The sequence below is a fragment of the Onychomys torridus genome, chromosome 17, assembly GCF_903995425.1.
Source record: "Onychomys torridus chromosome 17, mOncTor1.1, whole genome shotgun sequence".
Lineage (NCBI taxonomy): Eukaryota > Metazoa > Chordata > Mammalia > Rodentia > Cricetidae > Onychomys > Onychomys torridus.
Window position 1 is genome coordinate 19,526,653 of NC_050459.1, and position 19,174 is coordinate 19,545,826.

Here is a 19,174-nt window from a genome sequence, read left to right on the forward strand (position 1 = left end):
TAAAAGTACAAATTTGAGATTAGTGCTGTTCATTGCTGCAAAACATAATAGGATAAACAGCTCAACCTTGAAGCTGACAACTGTAGTCTAGAAAAATGACCTAGCAGTGAAAAGCACATGCCACTCTTCCGGAGGAACCTAATTCAGTTTCTAGTGCCTATGTCAGATGGCGGCTCACATTTGCCTAGGACTCCAGTTCCAGGGGATCCAATGCCCTCTTACGACCTCTATGAGCGCCAGACACACGCATGGTGCACAGACATATACGTGCCCGCAAAACACTCATACGCATAAAACCAATAAATCTAGAAAAAAGATAAAATCATTTTCTGTCTTTTCATATAACTGTGTGTGTACGCGCATTGCCTGCATGCACATAGGTTTTTATATCATTCACATGATACCAAATTAATTTGTAAGTAAATGCTTATGTAAATTTTAAGTGTTCAGTTAATCTCAAGTTTCTTTTTGATTCATGGTGTTAAAAAAAAAAAGCCTCAACTCCAATAGCCTGATTGCTTAAGCTTTGCTTCCTATCTGGATAAACCAGTTAAATAGACAACATTGAGAGAGACAGTGGAGGGTATTTATAGTCAGTATGATGTCAGTGAAAAACCAAACTCAGCCGTCTAGTGGTTGCAGATCTTTCTCTTTTTAAGTCTTAACATGAGCTTCTGAATTTAAATTTTAAAAAGAGGAACTATGCAAAGACGGGTCTAGTCAGGATGCTTGTCTCAATTCTGCTTCTGTGAGTTCATCGAAAGGTGACTATTGCTGGAGAGATGAACCAGTTCTTATTCATGATCCAGCTTGCAGCCTGGGGCAGGTGGATCTCTGTGAGTTTGAGGCCAGCCTGGTCTACAAAGTGAGTTCCTGGGCAGCCACAGAGAAACCCTGTCTCCAAAAACAAAACAAACAAACAAAAGCCTATATGCAAACCAATAATGAGAGTCTGCTAAGAAACATAACTGTGATGAGCCCAGCTATTTGTAGCCAAATTCTAGAAACTGTCACTAAGAAACAGATAAATTATCATCAATGACTGTTTTTAAATTTTAACTAACCACTTATGGTTAGGAAGAGAAACTGAAAAGTATAAATAAACTGAGAAAAAATACTACCTAGAAGACAAAAAAAAAATGTAAACATCAGTTGACAAGTACACCACCATCATCTTAGAAACAAAGATGAATCTTACAAAAACTTCACACGCAGAAAACACGAAGTCACAAAAACATTAACAAACCAAACCTGGCCACACGAGACAGTATCGGTAGTCTAGATATCAAAAAAAAAAAAAAAAAAAAAGAACCCAAAGAAAAGTCACTTGGTAAAAGTTAACATGATTTTAAAACCTTACTTTAAAATGGGAGGCTAATTCCTGGATTTACTGAATAGATTTCGCACCAGCTCCATTGCGAATAATTGTCCCTAATATTAGGAAGTCAAGATTTCTCCTTTCAGATTAAAAAAAAAAAAAAGACACAAAAAATATTACCATCACTCCTGTGCACTAACTACACTTGTAACTTTCAGATGACATGATTTTACATGCAAAATCAGAACACACTGGGGCCAGGAGATGGCTCAGTGGATAAAGGAGCTGACCTCTCAACCTGAGCACCTGAGCTTTATCCCAGGAGTCCACATGATGGAAAGAAAGAGTGGACTTCTGAAAGTCTGCCTCTGACCTCCTCATGCATCCTGTAGAGTATACATATATGTACACACAACACACACACACACACACACACACACACACACACACGCACATGCACACGCACACACACGCACATGCACACGCACACACACATGCACACACACACAAAGTCAATAAATAAGTATGAAAAAATTATTAAAACACCTTAACATCATTAATTTACTGAATATTAATAATGAGTTCATACCACACAGAAAACATACTTTAAGGTAAGCCATGCACTTCAGTTAATAGTTGTGTATCAATATTGCTTCGTTAGTTGTAAAAGTACCACCCAATGCAAAAAATTAACAATACTAATGGAGCTGAAAAGGTGTGATGAGGGGGTGCCTGGAAATCATCCTCTATGCCTGTATCTATAAGAAGAAAACTTGTAAAATAAAAAAATAATTTAAAAAAAAGTCTGTGGATATAAAAAATGATTTTGGATAATTGTATTTATAATTTCAAAAATTCTTTCAAAAAGGCAATAACAAAAAAAAAATACTTTGGTACTTGTAGTGGTTTGAATAAGAATGGCCCCTCATAGGCTCCTGTATTTGAATGTTTAGTCACTAGGGAGCTGAACTATTTGAAAAGATTATAAGGATTGGGAGCTGAGGTCTTGTTGGAATTGATATGGCCTTATTGAAGGAAGTGTGTCACTAGGGGTGGGTTTTAGGTTTCAGAAGCCCATGCCAACCCCATTAGCGCGCTCGCGTTCTCTCTCTCTGTCTCTCTCCTGCCTTGAGATCAGGATATAATTCTCAGCTACTTCTCCAGCACCCTGTATGTCTGCATGCTACCATATTCCCCATTACGATTGATGATAATGAACTAAATCTCTGAAACTGTAAGCAAGCCCCAATTAAATTCTTTCTTTCATAAGAGTTGCCTTGGTTATGATGTCTCTTCACAGCAATAGAAGATGACTAAGACAGTACTTACAGAAATTAGCTACATTTCCATATATCTCTAAAAAATATAGCAGAGCATTAAAAATATTAACATTGGCAAAAATAATAAAAGACCTAGACATATAAATACCAGTTATCTGGAAGAGTTCCAAAAAAAAAAAAAAAAACTGTAAAAGTTTTCCAGGAGACTAGAAGAATAATTTGAAAACTAGAGGAATGTATCCATACTCACTGACTGGAATGTTCCATATAATGAAGATAAGTACAACATTAAAAACATCAGCCCTTCCCAAATGGACCAATCAAATTGCTTGAAGCCCTGTAAAACCTCTAAAAGGGTGTTCACAGAGCAAATGTGTGACAGAGTGCTAGTCTATCCAGGTGTCAGAAAATCAAACTGTATCCCTCTTTATACTATATCAAAATTAGTTGTGTTGCATATATTTAGAGATAAATGCACGCATATAAAGACATCTGTTGTATATTGCTAGCATTTCTATTATGAATGCAATTACAAATGCATAACTACCATTTATCATCTTTAAGCTAACATTTTAAAATAATGCCGAAAATCCATTCATATAAGTACCTATAAACAACTTCACACCCAGCCTTTGCCAACTGTATAACCAACATATAAACTTCACTAGATGAATCTTGGATCTTTCTTGGTGTTTAAGAGTCAGCTTTGTCATGACAGCATGCAGGTTCTTGTTCAACTACTCATCTTAAGAGTCATAAATTGGCCTGGTGGTGGTGGCGCACGCCTTCAATCCCAGCACTCAGAAGGCAGAGGCAGGTGGATCTCTGTGAGTTTGAGGCCAGCCTGGGCTACCGAGTGAGTTCCAGGACAGGCTCCAAAGCTACACAGAGAAACCCTGTCTTGGGGGGGGGGGGGAGTCATAAAGTGGATGAAGCTCTATAAATTTCACCTTATTGATTTACAAAATATTACTAAGCTTAGAAACAAATGTTATTCATCCTTTTTCATTGCCTGGCAATCAGAGAGTGTAAGCATTGGATGAAGTGCCTGAGTAATCAGATGTGAATAACATGCTTACACAAATAAATACGCAACATCATGGGGTCTTAGGGTCAGATACGATTTCTTCCATTCTAAAAACCGATGCAATAATTCATCTGCTTCACCAACTGTAGAAATCCTATTTCTGTCGGACCACAGCTCCAATGAGGATAACACAACATTAACCTTGAGTTTGGAAAACACCTAAAAACAGAAGAAATGAATAGACACAAAATTAATCTGTCTTAGTTTATAAATGCCCTACCCTAGGAAATATTTTGAAATTTTCACAAATCCACATTCTTTTTATATGAATGACTTAATTATTCAGAAATGCCAAATCAAGTTAGTGCAAATGATAACTTCAAAAATGAAAAGTGTTGGTATAAAAAGGAAAATACTTACTGAATTTATAAGACTGATGATATCAATGATTTTATTTGTTATAATCATGCTGTCATAGCCCAGGTAATCACACTAAAAGATGGAAATGATTTTATAGTTAAAAATCTTATTTTTATATGATGTTTTTGATATTTACAGCTACTATCAGAAGTTTGAGGCTGATAAAAAACTTTCAGCGTTTCAAATAAGATACACAATTCCCAATGTGAGACTATTACAGAACACATATGTACACATCATACACATATACGTACATACACACCCAATACAAGCAGGTGTATATGTCAGCACTGAAACAAGGATTGACCCTGGATGCCATCTGGTAGGCCCTATCATTTTAAACGCCTCCCCTGGCCACTCCCAGAAGTGTAATAAATCAAGTACTATTCTCCCTCAAATCTCCTTATTTCTGACCTCCACTCTGGATTTTTGGCAAGCTCTACAATGTAAAGAATGGGACTGCTAACATGTTATTTCTGTTCTCTGTGATAGTCCACAAGGGTGATAATCAAATCTGGACCATCAGACTAAAACTGAAAAATGCATATATCCCTAAAGGCCATATGACTTGTTTATGGAAGCCAAGAATCTTAAGACATCTACCTTCCTTTTAGAAAAAAAAAAAAAAAATGGCGTGGGACAGGTGTAGCACCAAATGCCTGCGTCTTATAGTATGGGCAGATACACTAGCCACCATGGTCAGCAAAAACTTACAGGATGGAACACTCTCTGGCTTCATAGCCATCCTCTTGCTCTGCAGGCTTGCCAGAACTGTCTCCTACTGGGTGGTCTCAACTATTTGGTTTTCAGTTAGCAAATTGCTACCCTGTGCTGTCTACAATGGAAAGTGAGGAGATTGCCTCTAGCCAGGGGTAATCACACATTTACACAAAGTATTTAAGGCCCGACACCAAAGCGCGTCAACATTTTGCAACTCCTTTTTTAAGGTGTTTTTTAGGTTTATTTGTTTTATTATTTTGTGTCTAAGTACACCACATGCATGCCTTGTGCCCTCACGTCAGAATAGGGCATTGGATCCCTTGGGGTTAGAGTTATAGATAGTTGGGAGTCATCACGCGGGGCTGGGATTCAAACCTGGGACCTCTGGCAGAGGATCAAGTGCTCTTAGTTACTAATCCAACAAATACATAAGAGAAAACTCAAAGCACATACCAAGCCTTTGTCCACCACAATCGTCATCTCTAAATAGAGAGGAAACAATTGTTTTAAAGGTGATTCTGACTGGAAAGGAAGAAAAACACACAAAAGTTTACATTTGCATGATGTATTTCCTTGGGACTCTTTATTAACGTGATTAGGGCAGCACTCACAGCAAGTGCAAGCTAGGGAAGCTGACACGGAGTGCCTGCGTGTTAGAGCAAGGAACCTGGTACGAGGAATACTGGCTGTGAAGCCAGCCAGTTGATCCATAGCTTTCAATCTGTTGACTCTTCAAACCCTAAAACTGGAATGAAACACCATGCTCTCTACACCATCTGTTTGACCTGAATGTCAGAAGCAGCTTAAACTTTCACTTTAGAGGTGGTACAGATGTGCAAGGCATTCTGGTGGAAGCCTGGCATCCATATACTCAAAGAGTCTAGAATGTTCTGGTGGAAGCCCTACCTCTCTGCCAAGACCCTGCCCCTTAGAAGGTCCTGCCAAACACAGCTCCTCCCTCAGAGATGCTCAAGACCACTTCCACAGGATAAACTGTCCCCCTCCTCCCCCCAAAAAAAACAGACACGTTCTAGTCTCTCATCCCTGTCTCCTCTCTGGGGGGGCCAGAGAATCACCCAGGAACACTTAACCGGGGCTTTTTCTAATTTGGTCTCATTTGGATTGCTGCACTGGTAGAGAGGCTCAGCAGGATGCAGAAACTTTTCAGAAGGCTACAAAATGATGGCTGTGTTTCATTGCCTCCTGGGGCCACATACTTTGTGATATGACTGCAATGCAAGTCTTGTCTCCCGGTTCCTCATCAAAGCTACTGGTCCACAGCTGCAGGGAAAACACTACAGCCCAGTTCAGCCCGCGGCCTGACTGCTACCTGTGCTCTTAGAGCGCCCACCTGTGCACATCCTGCCAGCCCCCCCCCCCATCCAGCAAGAAACATGGGAACCCAGACTTCCTTGAGTAGAGAAATAACTTTAAATTATGTCACTCTGGAGAATGGGTGTGAGGGTCTTCCAAAACAGCCCAGTGTTTTTCATTGAACTTGACAAATGTTGATGTATCCTGCACATGACAGGATGGGGTTTTCTCCATTATAATACTGAGATTTTAAATTCATATGAAAGTCTGGATGGTTTTTACAATAAACATTAAGGATGGCAAAAAATAAAAATAAAAAATAAATAAAAGAACAAATGATTCAAGGGCCTTATAAAGTTTCTTCTCTGTGTCTTAAAGAGAACAAACACCAAGTGGAGCCCAAGAAAACACAAATCCAAGGCTGATGGAAATAACAAAAGCGATCCTGGATTTGATAACTGGACTCAAGAAAGAGATAGAAACACTGACGAGAACTCAAGCTGAAATGAAGACGGAGTTGAAAAACTCAGCAAACCAGTCAGAAAACTCAGTGAAAAGCCCTATAGGTGGAATGGGTCAAGCAGAGGCAGAACGGAAGGACTTAGAGACAAAGAAGAGCAATCAGACCACGCAAGCAAAAAGCAGGAAGTTGGGTTGTTGTTTTTTTAAGCACAGAAAAGGATAATTTGATACCATCAAAAGACTAATCTTTTGAATTCTAGGAATAGATGAAGAAGAATCCTAAGTGAACAGCACAGACGAAAACTTCTCCCAAACAAAGGAAAGACACACCCATACAAATACAAGAAGCCTAAAGAACCGTATACACACAATAGGAAAAGAAACTCAGCATGGCATATCATAGCTAAAACAATATGAACAAAGAAAGTATTGGAAGCTGCAAGAAAAAAGACACAAGTTATTAAATAAAAGAGAACCCATCAGAATAGCTGATTTATACATGAAAACTAAAAGGGGATCCTGTGTGAATGCTCTCCATGCTTTAAAAGACCACGGATGCCATTTTAGACTACTTTTCATAGCAATACTATCTGCATCATTGAAGGAGAAATCTTCCCATGATACAGAAAGATCCAAAGATTCATGCTCACTAAACCACCCCTAAGCTCACCCTGAAAGCAATACTTTCAACTGAAGAGAGGATCAGCCATAGCAGAAGACTGTAGGGAAAAACAAACAAATAAACAAATGAAGCTATAATGACTAAAACACAAAGTATGACTACAAACACAACAACACCACAAAATGGCTGCAATCAATACATACTTTACAATAATAACATTAATTATGGCCTCAACTTATGGGCTGGCTCAGTGGATTAAGAAACAAAATCCATCTATCTGTTGTCTACAAAAACACTCCTCTTGAGTCAGGCTTAGTGACAGAGGCCTTTAATCTCATCAGTAAACAACCAGAGGCAGGCAAATCTCTGGGATTTTGAAGCCACCCTGGTCTATATAGTGAGTTCCAGGACAGTCAGGGCTATATACAGGCCATGTCCAAAAATGTCAACAACAAAAATAAATAAGGGCTAGAGAGATGGCTCTCAACCAAAAATGTAAGAATACAGCTCCCAGCACTCAGGGCTGTCTCTCTAGCCACCAAAGAAAAAACAATAGATAGATAAAATTTGTGTTACCTTTAAAAATAGGTACCACTTTAAAATGGAAAGATAGAAAAAAAATACTCCAAGCACATAATACCAGGTAGCAAACAGACATCACTCTCCTAGTAGCTGACAACAAAACAGACTTCAAACTAAAGGACATTCATTCCAACGTTATACTCCTAACCATATATGTATTCAACTCCAGTGCACACTTTTTCATAAAAAGTATAGTATTGGAATTAAAGACATAGATTAACTCAAGCAGTTTATAGTAGGTGATTTTAACTATGTATGTCAATGCTTCCAATATACAGATCTTCCAGACAAAAGCAGAGAAACATCAGAATTAACAGATATCTAAAGAATATTCCATCCAAACACAAAAGAATATACATCCTACTCAGCAGCACATGGAAGCTTTTAAACCATATACTAAGACACAAAACAAATCAGAAGAAATTCAGAAAAGCTGATATCATTCTGTGCACCCCATCTGACCATAATTACGGTAAAAATTTAAGTTAATGAATCAATGATGGAAATGTGTTATACATACTGCGGAATGCTAGTCAGTTGTACAGAAAACTGAAATTTGCAGGTAAATGGGTGAAACTAGGAAAGAGCATAGTGAGTGAGGTAACTCAGACTTGGTTCCTAACTCCAAATCTTTAGAAGTGTGTATAGAACCTAGAGAAACTACAGAAACCAGGAAAACTAAAAAGAGACCGTGACAGGTGGGGGGGGGGGATATAAGTGAAGGGACAGCAGGGTACAGGTGATAGGAAGTGGTGAGTGGGGGAGAGAGGGAGGAGGGAAAAATAACATGAAGGGTGTTTGAAAAGCCATAAGGAATCATACTACTTTATATCTACCTAGAATTACATATAGTGTGTATAAGTGTAAGTATATACATATATAGACAGAGTGCCAGCAGTCTCCCATCAAGAGCCATAGACTAGCAAAAATTTCCAGCACCAAGCACAAGAAACCTCTCTTTGAACTGTTGGTCAGGAGAATTCAAGAGACTCCCAGAACAGTATAGGCTATCTATACTATAATAGTACACAGGACTTGGATGATTGGAGCTAGATCTGACCCCAAAGCCTCCTTTTCTAAGGACTAGCTTAGTACCAGAAGGTAACTGCTAGCTGCCAAGAGAGCAAAACAATCAATAGTCCTACCCAGTTATGGTGCCTATGAACCACAACAATGACCATCCTGGTAAGACATCCATAAAGATACAGTAGTGGCACTCATGTCTTGACAACAACCAACAGTTATCTAATTGGTCTTAAGGCCTGCTCAACAGGAGGGAGACATCAATTCTTTTCCACCTTATTATTGAAATGTCCCTAACAGAACTGTTGGACATACCCAGACTGTTCAGGGCACACCCTGGACAAGGACATGGTTGTTCTTCCTAAGGGTACCTCTGAGAAGCGGAACTGTGACCCAGGTCATGCTGACATAAATAGCTGTGTTTGTACCAGAGCACAAGGTGGTGCAGGATGTTCCTGTGTGTCCTCTCTGTCATGTTATTAGCTAGATAAACTAACTTTTATTATCTTATCATTATTTATTTCTTTATTAATTTACTAAATAAACTTTTGAGGGAGGGTTTCTCACCAAACCTAGAGCTCATTGATTTGGCTAAGTTAGCTGGCCAGTGTACTCAGGGATCCACCTGTCTCTGCAGTGTTGGGGTTTCACACACACACACCGCCATCCCTTGCCTTTTCATGGGTGCAGGGGTTATGAACTCAGGCCTCATGCTTGTAGAGAAGGCACTTTCACAACGGAGCCACTTCCCTTATTTTCTCTGGTTCAGACACCCATATTGTAGCATCTTTGTCCTTGTACACCCTGATATATCAGGATGGCCACACGACAGACAGCAGGAAATGGAAAAGATGATATGTGAAGGAGTTGCTTCCTATCAGCATTCAGTCCAGGGTGACATGTTACGCCTGCTCATGTAAGGAGCCATATTTTCCCCACTATGATCCTATCTAGATACTGAGGAGGCTGAGAAATACACTTCTGTTTCTTTTTAATAGCCAGATTAAACTCCCACAGACAGAAAGGACACACAGGAACATCCTGCACCACCTTGTGCTCTTCTGTAAACACAGTTATTTATGTCAGCATGACCAAGGTCACAATTCCACTTCTCCTTCAGAGCTACATTTATGAAGAACCACCATGTCCTTATCCAGGGTATGCCCTGAACAATCTGGGTATGTCCAACATTTCGATTAGGGGCATTTCAATTGCATACAAACTTAACTAAGCTAATGTTGATGCAAAACCACTCTTACCTCAAAAGGAAAAGAGGTGGTTTATTATAGAGTTATTTTGAGTGACTATGGCCCAGGAACACAGATTTAGGTTACCCCAAATTCTGTGTTTCCTCATGGAATCAGTTTTGTGAAGTTTATAGTTACTCAGAACAAAGAAAATCATAAATCAAGGAAACTTTAAAATATATCAGTGAATCTGTAAGAAAGGTGGGTACAGCAAGATGTGAGTCTCGAGAAGCTTTCCTGTAGGCCCAAGATGCTATCTGATGACATTCTCAGCCTTTGGATTGATGGGAGCTAGTGGTCTGCTAAGTTAATAGATTCCAAAAGCTTTCTATCTCCTCAGTCACAAGATGTTAACTCTAGCACTAGAGGAAAGGCAATGGCTGTTCCCAGGGCTAGACCCAGCCTAAGATAACAGAACTGGCCTTTGGACCAAAACAGTCCAATCTCTCTACACTGCTGAAATTCTTCTAATCAGTCCCTCATTCTCTGCAGACATTGCTTCTTTTCAGGTGTTTTTGTTCACACTAATAAGAATATGACAAAACAAAAACCAAAACTAAGCAAAAAACAAATCTAAAATAAAGTAAGCCATACAAAGTAGGCGATCAGATGTAGCCAAAAGGAAAAGGTCACACCTGGCTTCGGGGCAATTGCAGGACAGTAAGCGACAGGGCTATCCACAAGGAATGGCCGTACTGCAACCATACAACAGTCTCACACATTATTTTAATGACTTAGAACTAAGAAGTGCTTTGAAAATGATAAAGTACACAAAACTCACCTTTTGGTCGATAAAAATGTCGTAGTTCATCGGTATCTCTATGTTTCTGCTATTTGTGTTAAAAACTGCTTGGTCATCCTCTTTATTCTCTAATTTATAAATAATGTGCTGTAATCTAACTGTAGATTCCAGGGGCTCAATTCCATAAGACACATTTTCAAATTGCAGGATTCCTCTGCAACATGAAGGATGAAATTGTTAAGTGCTTTTAATAAATAAATAAAATCTATGTGTTGTGAAAATCTATCAGCATCCAATGAAACAATAAAAAATATAGAATGTTTTCAGTCCAGTATTTTGTTCCAAAAGGTGTTTCAGAGATGGTTTTGAAAAGAAAAATAGTTTCTCTAATACAAAACTCCATATGTCTTTTCTTTCTTTCCTTTTTTTTTTTTTTTTTTTTTTTTTTTTTTTTTTTTTGTTACAGGACTAATAGAAACCAGCTTTAGAATTTCTAGGAACACAGTAATCAAGTCACTTTCCGGGGCTTCAGTCAGTGGCTCCTTAACAGTTTAGTAAACAGAAACATTAGTAAATGTTTCTCTAGCCTGTGGAACTTTGAAAACCTGATTTCCAAGCTTTTATAGTGAAAGTGTACATCGGCAATTTTACTAGTGAAAATGAAATCTAGCAGTGTTTATAAAATGATACGTATTTGGGTTGGGTGTATAGTTTGAATAAAACATCAGAAGCCTGACTCTGAAGAGGTGACCAGTTTGCAGAACTTTGCTTCCCTGAAATGAGGTAGCCCAGTATGTCACTTCTGTGTGAGAAACCGGTTTCAGGTTTCAATTTCAGGGTTCCACGCAGGAAGCTCAGAAAGCCTTTGGGAAAACAAAGATGTTCACTAAAAACAGAGGTGGAAAATGCTGACAAGATGAAAATCTATTCAAAGCATAAAAGAAGAAACCAAATAAATTTTCAAGAGTTAGAGAAAGGACTGTTACTATTTTTTTAATGAGTATTGAATAAATAATTACAAAGATATGACTTGCCTCCTCACTGTAAAGATCATTTTTATGAGGAAAAGCAAAATTCATTTATGTTTATTTATTTTACTTTCATCTCCAAACACTAAAATATATGATAGGTATCGTAAAATTTCTATTTGCTGAAAAAATTAATAACCCATCCTCAACTTTGCTTCTCTGACATAGAACATTCATTTGTCATTTCTGTTGTCAAGAAAAGTACGAGGGCCAGCAGTCATGGCACACACCTTTAATCCCAGCACTCGGGAGGCAGAGGCAGGAGGATCTCTGTGAGTTCGAGGCCAGCCTGGGCTACAGAGTGAACTCCAAAGCTACACAGAGAAACCCTGTCTTGAAAAAAACAAACAAAAAGGTAAGAGGAGAGCAATGATATTGGGAAGTCTAAACCCTCCAGAAGTTAGAATTATCTCTGGTCTGCAAAGGAAGGGAGAGAAACCCAGACCACTGGGACCATCTCTGGAGAAGGACATCGCCAACAAGCATGTGAGAAATCTGCCCCAGCTGCATGTGAACAGAAGCAAAATGCATTCACTGCAGCCAAAAATCACAGCCAGAGCAGTGGAAAGTTAGTAACCTCAGTCCAGAGCATGTGCTGAGTGTGGCAATAGAGTTCGGATAGTCTTCGATGTATCCTTGATAGTAGCATTGAGTCTAGGGATGAAAAAAAAATAGACTGGTTACTAAGAGCTGACAAAACTTTCAAATAATGTCCTGCTTTGAAAACTAGACAGAAGAGGGAGGGTACTGTTCATGAATACATGATATGCAATGGGATGCACAAAGTGATACTCAAAAAGCCTCCATAATTTTTTTCCAATGTATAGATTTAAGACTTCAATTAAAAGCCCTGAGAATCTTTAAAATTGTAATGTGCTGCCTAAAAGGGGGCACTGGCGTCTAAGATTCTAGAAGCTTGAAGGGCCAGTGTGCCAGGAAAGGAGGGCTGTAGAGCCCTGCTAACACAAAGCATGTCATCAGCAAGGACAGACAGAGGCAGTGCCAGAGAAGGAATGTGGTGGGGACAGAAAGATGCAGGGTGCTCCCTCCATGCCCATTCACAGACAACACACTCCTAGAAACAGAAAGCCCAAAGGAAAGAGACAGTAAAAAAAAAAAAAAACAAAAAAAAAAAAAAACCAGAAAACACAGAACCACATTAAAATACGTGAAAGCATGGTTTTAGTCAATAATAGATCATTGCATTCAAACTCCTCAGGTCTGAACAAGGTTGGGGGAGGGGTACTGTAGAACACATGTGGAACACAGAAGGGTTGAGGTATGTATGTAGTGGGGGCAGTGGACACAAAAGGTCTTGCTCTGTGCTTCTGTGCACTCATGTTCTTAATCTGCTTATTTTACTTCCATTTATGTTCACTTTCTCAGGAAGTATAGGTGAAGCAGCAATCTGTAGGCAGTACCCATGAAAGGCCCCCGCCTAATTTAACCCCGCCAAGACATCAGGAAGCACTTAGTGACTGGGTGGTGAGTACCTGAAATATATCACCTACAGGTCCTGAGAGTCTGGTGTGCTGGGAAAGTATTCACCCAACTCGTTTAAAGTTTTCTGAAAATTCATACAGTAACTTAAATCTTACCGGGATGTCTAGAGACTGAGTAGTCACAAATCCTTTATTGTACGAATAAACCATAAAATGGTCTGCTAAAAAATAACTGCATACAGAAAAGAAATTCTGAGTTACTCTTTCAGAAATAACAGAGCAGCTGTCAGTAAACTCTGCCCCACCCTATGCTTCCGTAAATAAAGCTTTATTGGAACATAGCCATGCCCATTAACCTCAACACGCTAGGGGGACATTCCAGCTCCAACAGCAGAGGTAGGATGTTTGGGCTGAAACAAGAGGGCCTTAGACATTAACAGGCTTATTCTCCCGAGCTTTAGAGGAAACGGCAAGTTGTAGCACAGTGGTGTAGTGTTTCCTTCGCTATACAATACACTTCCGGCAAAGCAATACACGTTTACTCAAAATAATGGCTCCAACTTAATAGGTTCTTTTTATTTTTCAAAAAGACTTTGTGTGTGTGTGTGTGTGTGTGTGTGTGTGTGTGTGTGTGTACGCGCGCACACAGACTGATGCACCACAGTGTGTGTAGGCACACATAGAAGCCAGAGAGTAACCTGTCTCCTAGAGCTGGACTTACAGGTGGTTATGAGCCATTTGAATTCTGGGGAGCAAGCCTACACGTCCTTCGCAAGGGCTGTAAGCACTCTTAACCACTGAGCCATCTCTCCAGACCACTAGGCTCCTTTTAATAAAAGGGAGGGGCTGCAAGAGGGGTAGAGCCATTTTTTTTTATTTACAGAGATATAAACTGGATGGAGGGTTTTGAGAATTTTCTGCTCCTTTATTCTAATATATACAGTATGATATATATCAATATTATGTTACATATCAATATTGCATATTGATTATATATTAATTATATGTAATACTGCATGTTAATGTATGCAATATTTTGTTTTATATATAATAATATATTAGTTATATATTGGTATAGTGTATTAATATATAATTATATTTTAATATTTTGTTTATTTTATTTATGTATATTTATTATATACAATACATTTATAATTTTACATACTATATTTATAATTATATATACCTATATAAAATTACATAAGACATGTGATTATACATTTTAATAATGTGTTATTATATGACAATTATTTTCTTATATTATATATTATATGACATGTGATTATACTATATATAATAATTAATATATAATAAAATATAATATGATACATGTTATATATTATATGAAAAACACTATATATGTAATATATAGTTTATATATATGTCTGATAATGTAGTTGAAGAAAGTAAAGTCCTATTATCCTTAGAAACTCCGATCTAAACTCAAACTTCTTGGGGGACCATATTCTGCACATACTGTGTGGTTTCAGCTTTACTTCTGCTCCTCACCCTCCCTCTGGCTTCAGTGAGCACCTAGTCTGCTGCTTCCGGTTCTCCGCTGGACCTGGTCTCCCAAGGGCTAGCAATGGCGCCCTCCCACACGCCCTAGCTGTCAGGTCTGAGTGGCAGGCGGAGGTCAAGGAAACCACTCTGCCATGCTTCACCCGCTTCACCCGTGAGGACTTGCTGGACTCCATCCCTCCACTGGTGTCTGTGAGCCTGCCCTTCCTCCTCTGTGCATACACACATCCCGCATCTTGGTGCTCCCATCTTCCTCGCGTGTTTCCACGGCAATCAGTTACACTGTTTTCCCTGCTCACACTGAAAATTCATTCACACCTCTGTTAAGCATAGTTTGTTCGATTTTAGTGATGGCCACAACAATATTTTTTTTTAAACCAAATCATAGCTTCCAGGCACTAGGGAGATAGATCAGAGGTTAAGAACACTTCCAGAGCACCCAGGTTCAGTTCCCAAATCCCACGTGGCAGCTCACAACCATCTGTAACTCCAGTTTCAGAGGACCAGACATCCTTCTCTGGCTTCCACCATAACCAGGTACATACATGGCACATACACATACATGCAGGCAAAATATTTATATACATAAAATAAAAAAATAAATCTTAAAAAAACATAATTTTTAGTACTACAGCCTTAGTATATTTTGATGTCTAGTAGTATGGTTCCTCTAGCTTTGTTTGTTTTTATTCCAAATTGCCCTGGCTATTTTAGAGTTACATACATCTTAGAAAAAAATTTCCTACAGAAAATACTACTTGTATTTTACTTTCTTTTATATTGCTTTGAGTTTGCTGTTGCTGTCCTTGGGTTTGATTTTTGTTTGGTTTGTCATGGTTTGGGTTTGGTGGTGTGTTTGTGGGATTTGGTTTGTGAGGTTGTTGTTGTTATTATTTTAGCTCCGAATCACTAAGTAGCTGAGGGTGACTCTGAATTCCTTGTTCTCCTTAACATCTACCTGATGACCTTGAACCTTCCACTATCTCCTAAGCAGGATTACAGGCACACACCTCCACAGCTGGCTTAGAATTTTGATACCATACATAGGAACTTCCTATTTCTTTTCAGATAGCCCACTATTAGTGCGTAGAAATGCTTCCAGGTTTTGGTTTTTTTTTTTTAATCCAGCTACTTAACAAATTTATTTATTGGTTCATAGAGACAGCTGACAATTTCAATGAGAGCTCTATTATTGTTCTATACTCCACTGCCGTTACAAATAAACTGTTACAAAGAAATGAAATGAAATACCAAGCTAAAGAATAAAAGCAAAATCACCTTTTCTGGAGGTGCACAATGTATCTCTTCTTGTCTATTGGGATAATGTAGGTTACCTGTTCCTAGAGAGTCCAGAAAAACAGAGTTAGGACAGATTTTGATGAGAGGCAAACAGCAACTCAGAATCAACCAACCCCTCCAAAAATGTTTCAGATAATTCATAAAATCATTGCACATTGCCTGTGTTAAAAATCGGCAACATTTAAACCTGGTGGATTCAGTACAGGCAGGTCCAGTCCCCTCCTTCCAGGATGAGAAAAGTGTTCCTGTGTAAGCCCAAGGTTCCAAACAGCCAGCTCAGGAGGAGATGGGAATGGAGGGGAGGGGCTGGGGGAAGATGGGGGCGGGGACAGGAGGGGGGAGGACAGGGGAACCCACGGCTGATGTGTAAAATTAAAACACAAATATAATAAATAACAAAAAAAAGTCAGCAACAATTTTTAAATGTTTACCTTTTTATATAACCCATTCACTGAAACACAAACAAGCTACTCTTGATTTATACAGGATTAGAAATCTCTGCATTACTAATTCTTAAATGCCTATGAAAGAAGAGCCCATGTTAGGGAATATTATTTTACGGTGTGTTACTTTTGTTTATGTTGCATTTGTTTAACTCTGTAAAGCTGTATTGTGTTGCCTGTCTAAAACACCTGATGGTCTAATAAAGAGCCGAATGGCCAATAGCAAGGCAGGAGAAAGGATAGGCAGGGCTGGCAGGTAGAGAGAAGATATAGAAGGAGAAATCTGGGAGGAGAAAAGTAGTAGCCAGAGAAGGAGGACTCCAGGAGCCAGCCATCCAGCCACACAAGTCACAGAGTAAGAAACAAGAAAGGTATACAGGAATAGAAAAGGAAAAGCTCAGAAGCAAAAGATAGATGGGATAACTTTAAGAAAAGCTGGCAAGAAACAAGCCAAGCTAAGGCCGGGCATTTGTAATTAAGACTAGGCCTCCTCTGTATGTGATTTATTTGGAAGCTGGGTGGCAGCCCCCTAAAAGAGTAAAACGACAAGCCCATGCTGTCCACAATCTCTTCCTTGCACCACAAAGATGAAAGCACTCCGTCTGTTCCCTACATCATTCTTGGATGAATCACTTCTCAAAACAGAATGATTGTGGGAATTTTCATTGCCAATAACAGCGCTTCACCTGTAGTGTCATGATGCGCCTGAGGACACGCTCCTTTCACTTGCAGAAAAAATGGGGAGTTGGGGTTAATGCCTTAGAGCAAGCAGGGGTGTTCATCTATGGAAGCCATGGGCAATTTGCTGAACAAGACGTTAAATTTATGTTTAGGTTTCTCACAGCAGGTAAATGCATACTTTTGATGACTAAGAAATTCCACTCCTGGGAAGAGAGCAAAATAGTTGAGTAAGACACTCTCGAGTTTAGTTTGAAGCACCCACATTGGGTGGTTCACAATCCCCTGTGATTCCAGCTCCAGGGGATCTGACACCCTCTTCTGACCTCCATGAACACCTGCATACACAAGATGTGCACAGAGAGGAGGAGAGAGAGGGGGGAGGGAAAGAGAGAAAGAGAGGGAGAGGGAGGGAGGGAGAAATGAAAATAAAATCTTTGAAAAAAAATCTGTTGATTTAAAGAAAAAAATCAGAAAGATCTTAAATAAAAACCTAATAATTTATGTGAATGTCTTGTTAGAACAAGTATGAGCCAGGCCACAGCTGAAGACAGCCGAGTACCACTACAGTGAACAAGTGTGAGATGGAGAAGTGGGAAAGACAGAAAAACAGAGTGGTACGTGTGCTGTGGAGAGAGGTGGGCCTGGAGACATGACGTCAGTGACAGGTGTGAGAGGGGAGTGGTCAACCGTGGAGCACTTCATCCCCCAGCAGGGTCAGCAGGGTGGTGTGTGGCAGCTGGTTTGGAGCTTGTGCAGACACAGACTCAGCCTCCCCAGATGCCATGGCATCACCCTGGCTCTGGGCAACAATGGAGGCCCGAGACCAGGAATGGTTCACTTTCTGGATTGGACCTCCTTGAAGGGACTGCCATGGTCCATGATGCCACTGGAGGCCATGTTGGTGTATGAGGTCCATGCTGTTGCCCCAGGCCATGATGAAGCCCAAAATCCATGTGAAGAATTGTGGTCTATGCCTCTAACTGATGCCTTGCTGATGTCTTCCAGCTTTACTGACTGGGTGGATGTGAGTGGTCTGTGTAGCCACCAGAGGCCACGTTGAGACCCAGGGTCTGTACTGCCACTGAGGGCCTTGTCTGGGACCATGGTCCTACTGCAGCCAGGGTCTGTGTTGATGTCTGTGGCCCATTTTACCACTGAAGGCCATGGGGATGTCCCTGATCTGTGCCATGTTACTGTCTGAAGCCATGTTATTGTCCATGGGTCATCCTGCCACCAGGGGCCATACTGATCTGAGTGCCCACCTGAGGCCATGACCATGTCTGGGGCCATGGTCCTACTGCATCCAGGGTCTGGGTTGATGTCCATGGCCAGTATTCCCATCAAAAGCCATGCAGATGTCTGTGATCTTTGCTATAGCCTGAACCCATGTTGATGTCCATGTGCTACTGCTGGGGGCCTTGTCTGGTTCTATAGTCCTACTGCAGATGGGGGCTGTGTTTGTAATCTATGCTGTCGCCAAAAACCATGTGGAGGTCCATGATCAGTGCTCTCACTGACTGTGAAGAGCTGGGAGGCTGCTTTTACTGAGATACGGATAATTGCAGATGTACAATTGAGAGGGAGGGACAAGGAGGGCTTCTGTGACAACCCCTACCCCCACCACATCATTTCCCCCCCAAAAGTAGCAGCTTATACAGAAAACCATCAAAGAGGACTCTCAAAAAGTATGATGGGGATGCTGAAGTTGTAGTCCCCACAACTGGTGGCTTCAGGCAGGGGTGTGGGAGGGGAAGGACACTGGGACTTTGACCATGCTCCAAATGGACATGGGGTTTTCTTTTCCTCTTGTTTTTTATTCTTGCCTTTATTTCACTTTTGGGAGGGATCACAAAGGTGGGGTGGACATGGAAGAACCGGAGGTGAATGTGATCAAGGTACATGATGTGAAATTCCCACAGAATCAATAAAAAGGTTATGGCAGGATGCTGTGGATATCACGCTGTATAAATAAAATGCTGATTGGCCAGTAGCCAGGCAGGAAG

The 19,174-nt window shown here is 40.0% G+C and overlaps 1 protein-coding gene across 1 annotated transcript in view; it reads right to left on the bottom strand.

The window, feature by feature from the left end:
* Nucleotides 1-19,174, bottom strand: part of Adam32 (ADAM metallopeptidase domain 32) — a 102,963-nt gene that overhangs the window by 65,342 nt on the left and 18,447 nt on the right. Inside the window, exons 4-10 of the mRNA XM_036166914.1 lie at nucleotides 16,027-16,088; nucleotides 13,384-13,459; nucleotides 12,363-12,439; nucleotides 10,793-10,971; nucleotides 5,219-5,283; nucleotides 4,046-4,117; nucleotides 3,678-3,844 (exon numbers count right to left, since the gene is read on the bottom strand). Coding sequence (XP_036022807.1) covers nucleotides 3,678-3,844; nucleotides 4,046-4,117; nucleotides 5,219-5,283; nucleotides 10,793-10,971; nucleotides 12,363-12,439; nucleotides 13,384-13,459; nucleotides 16,027-16,088 — 698 coding nt within the window. The remainder of the gene's footprint in view (nucleotides 1-3,677; nucleotides 3,845-4,045; nucleotides 4,118-5,218; nucleotides 5,284-10,792; nucleotides 10,972-12,362; nucleotides 12,440-13,383; nucleotides 13,460-16,026; nucleotides 16,089-19,174) is intronic.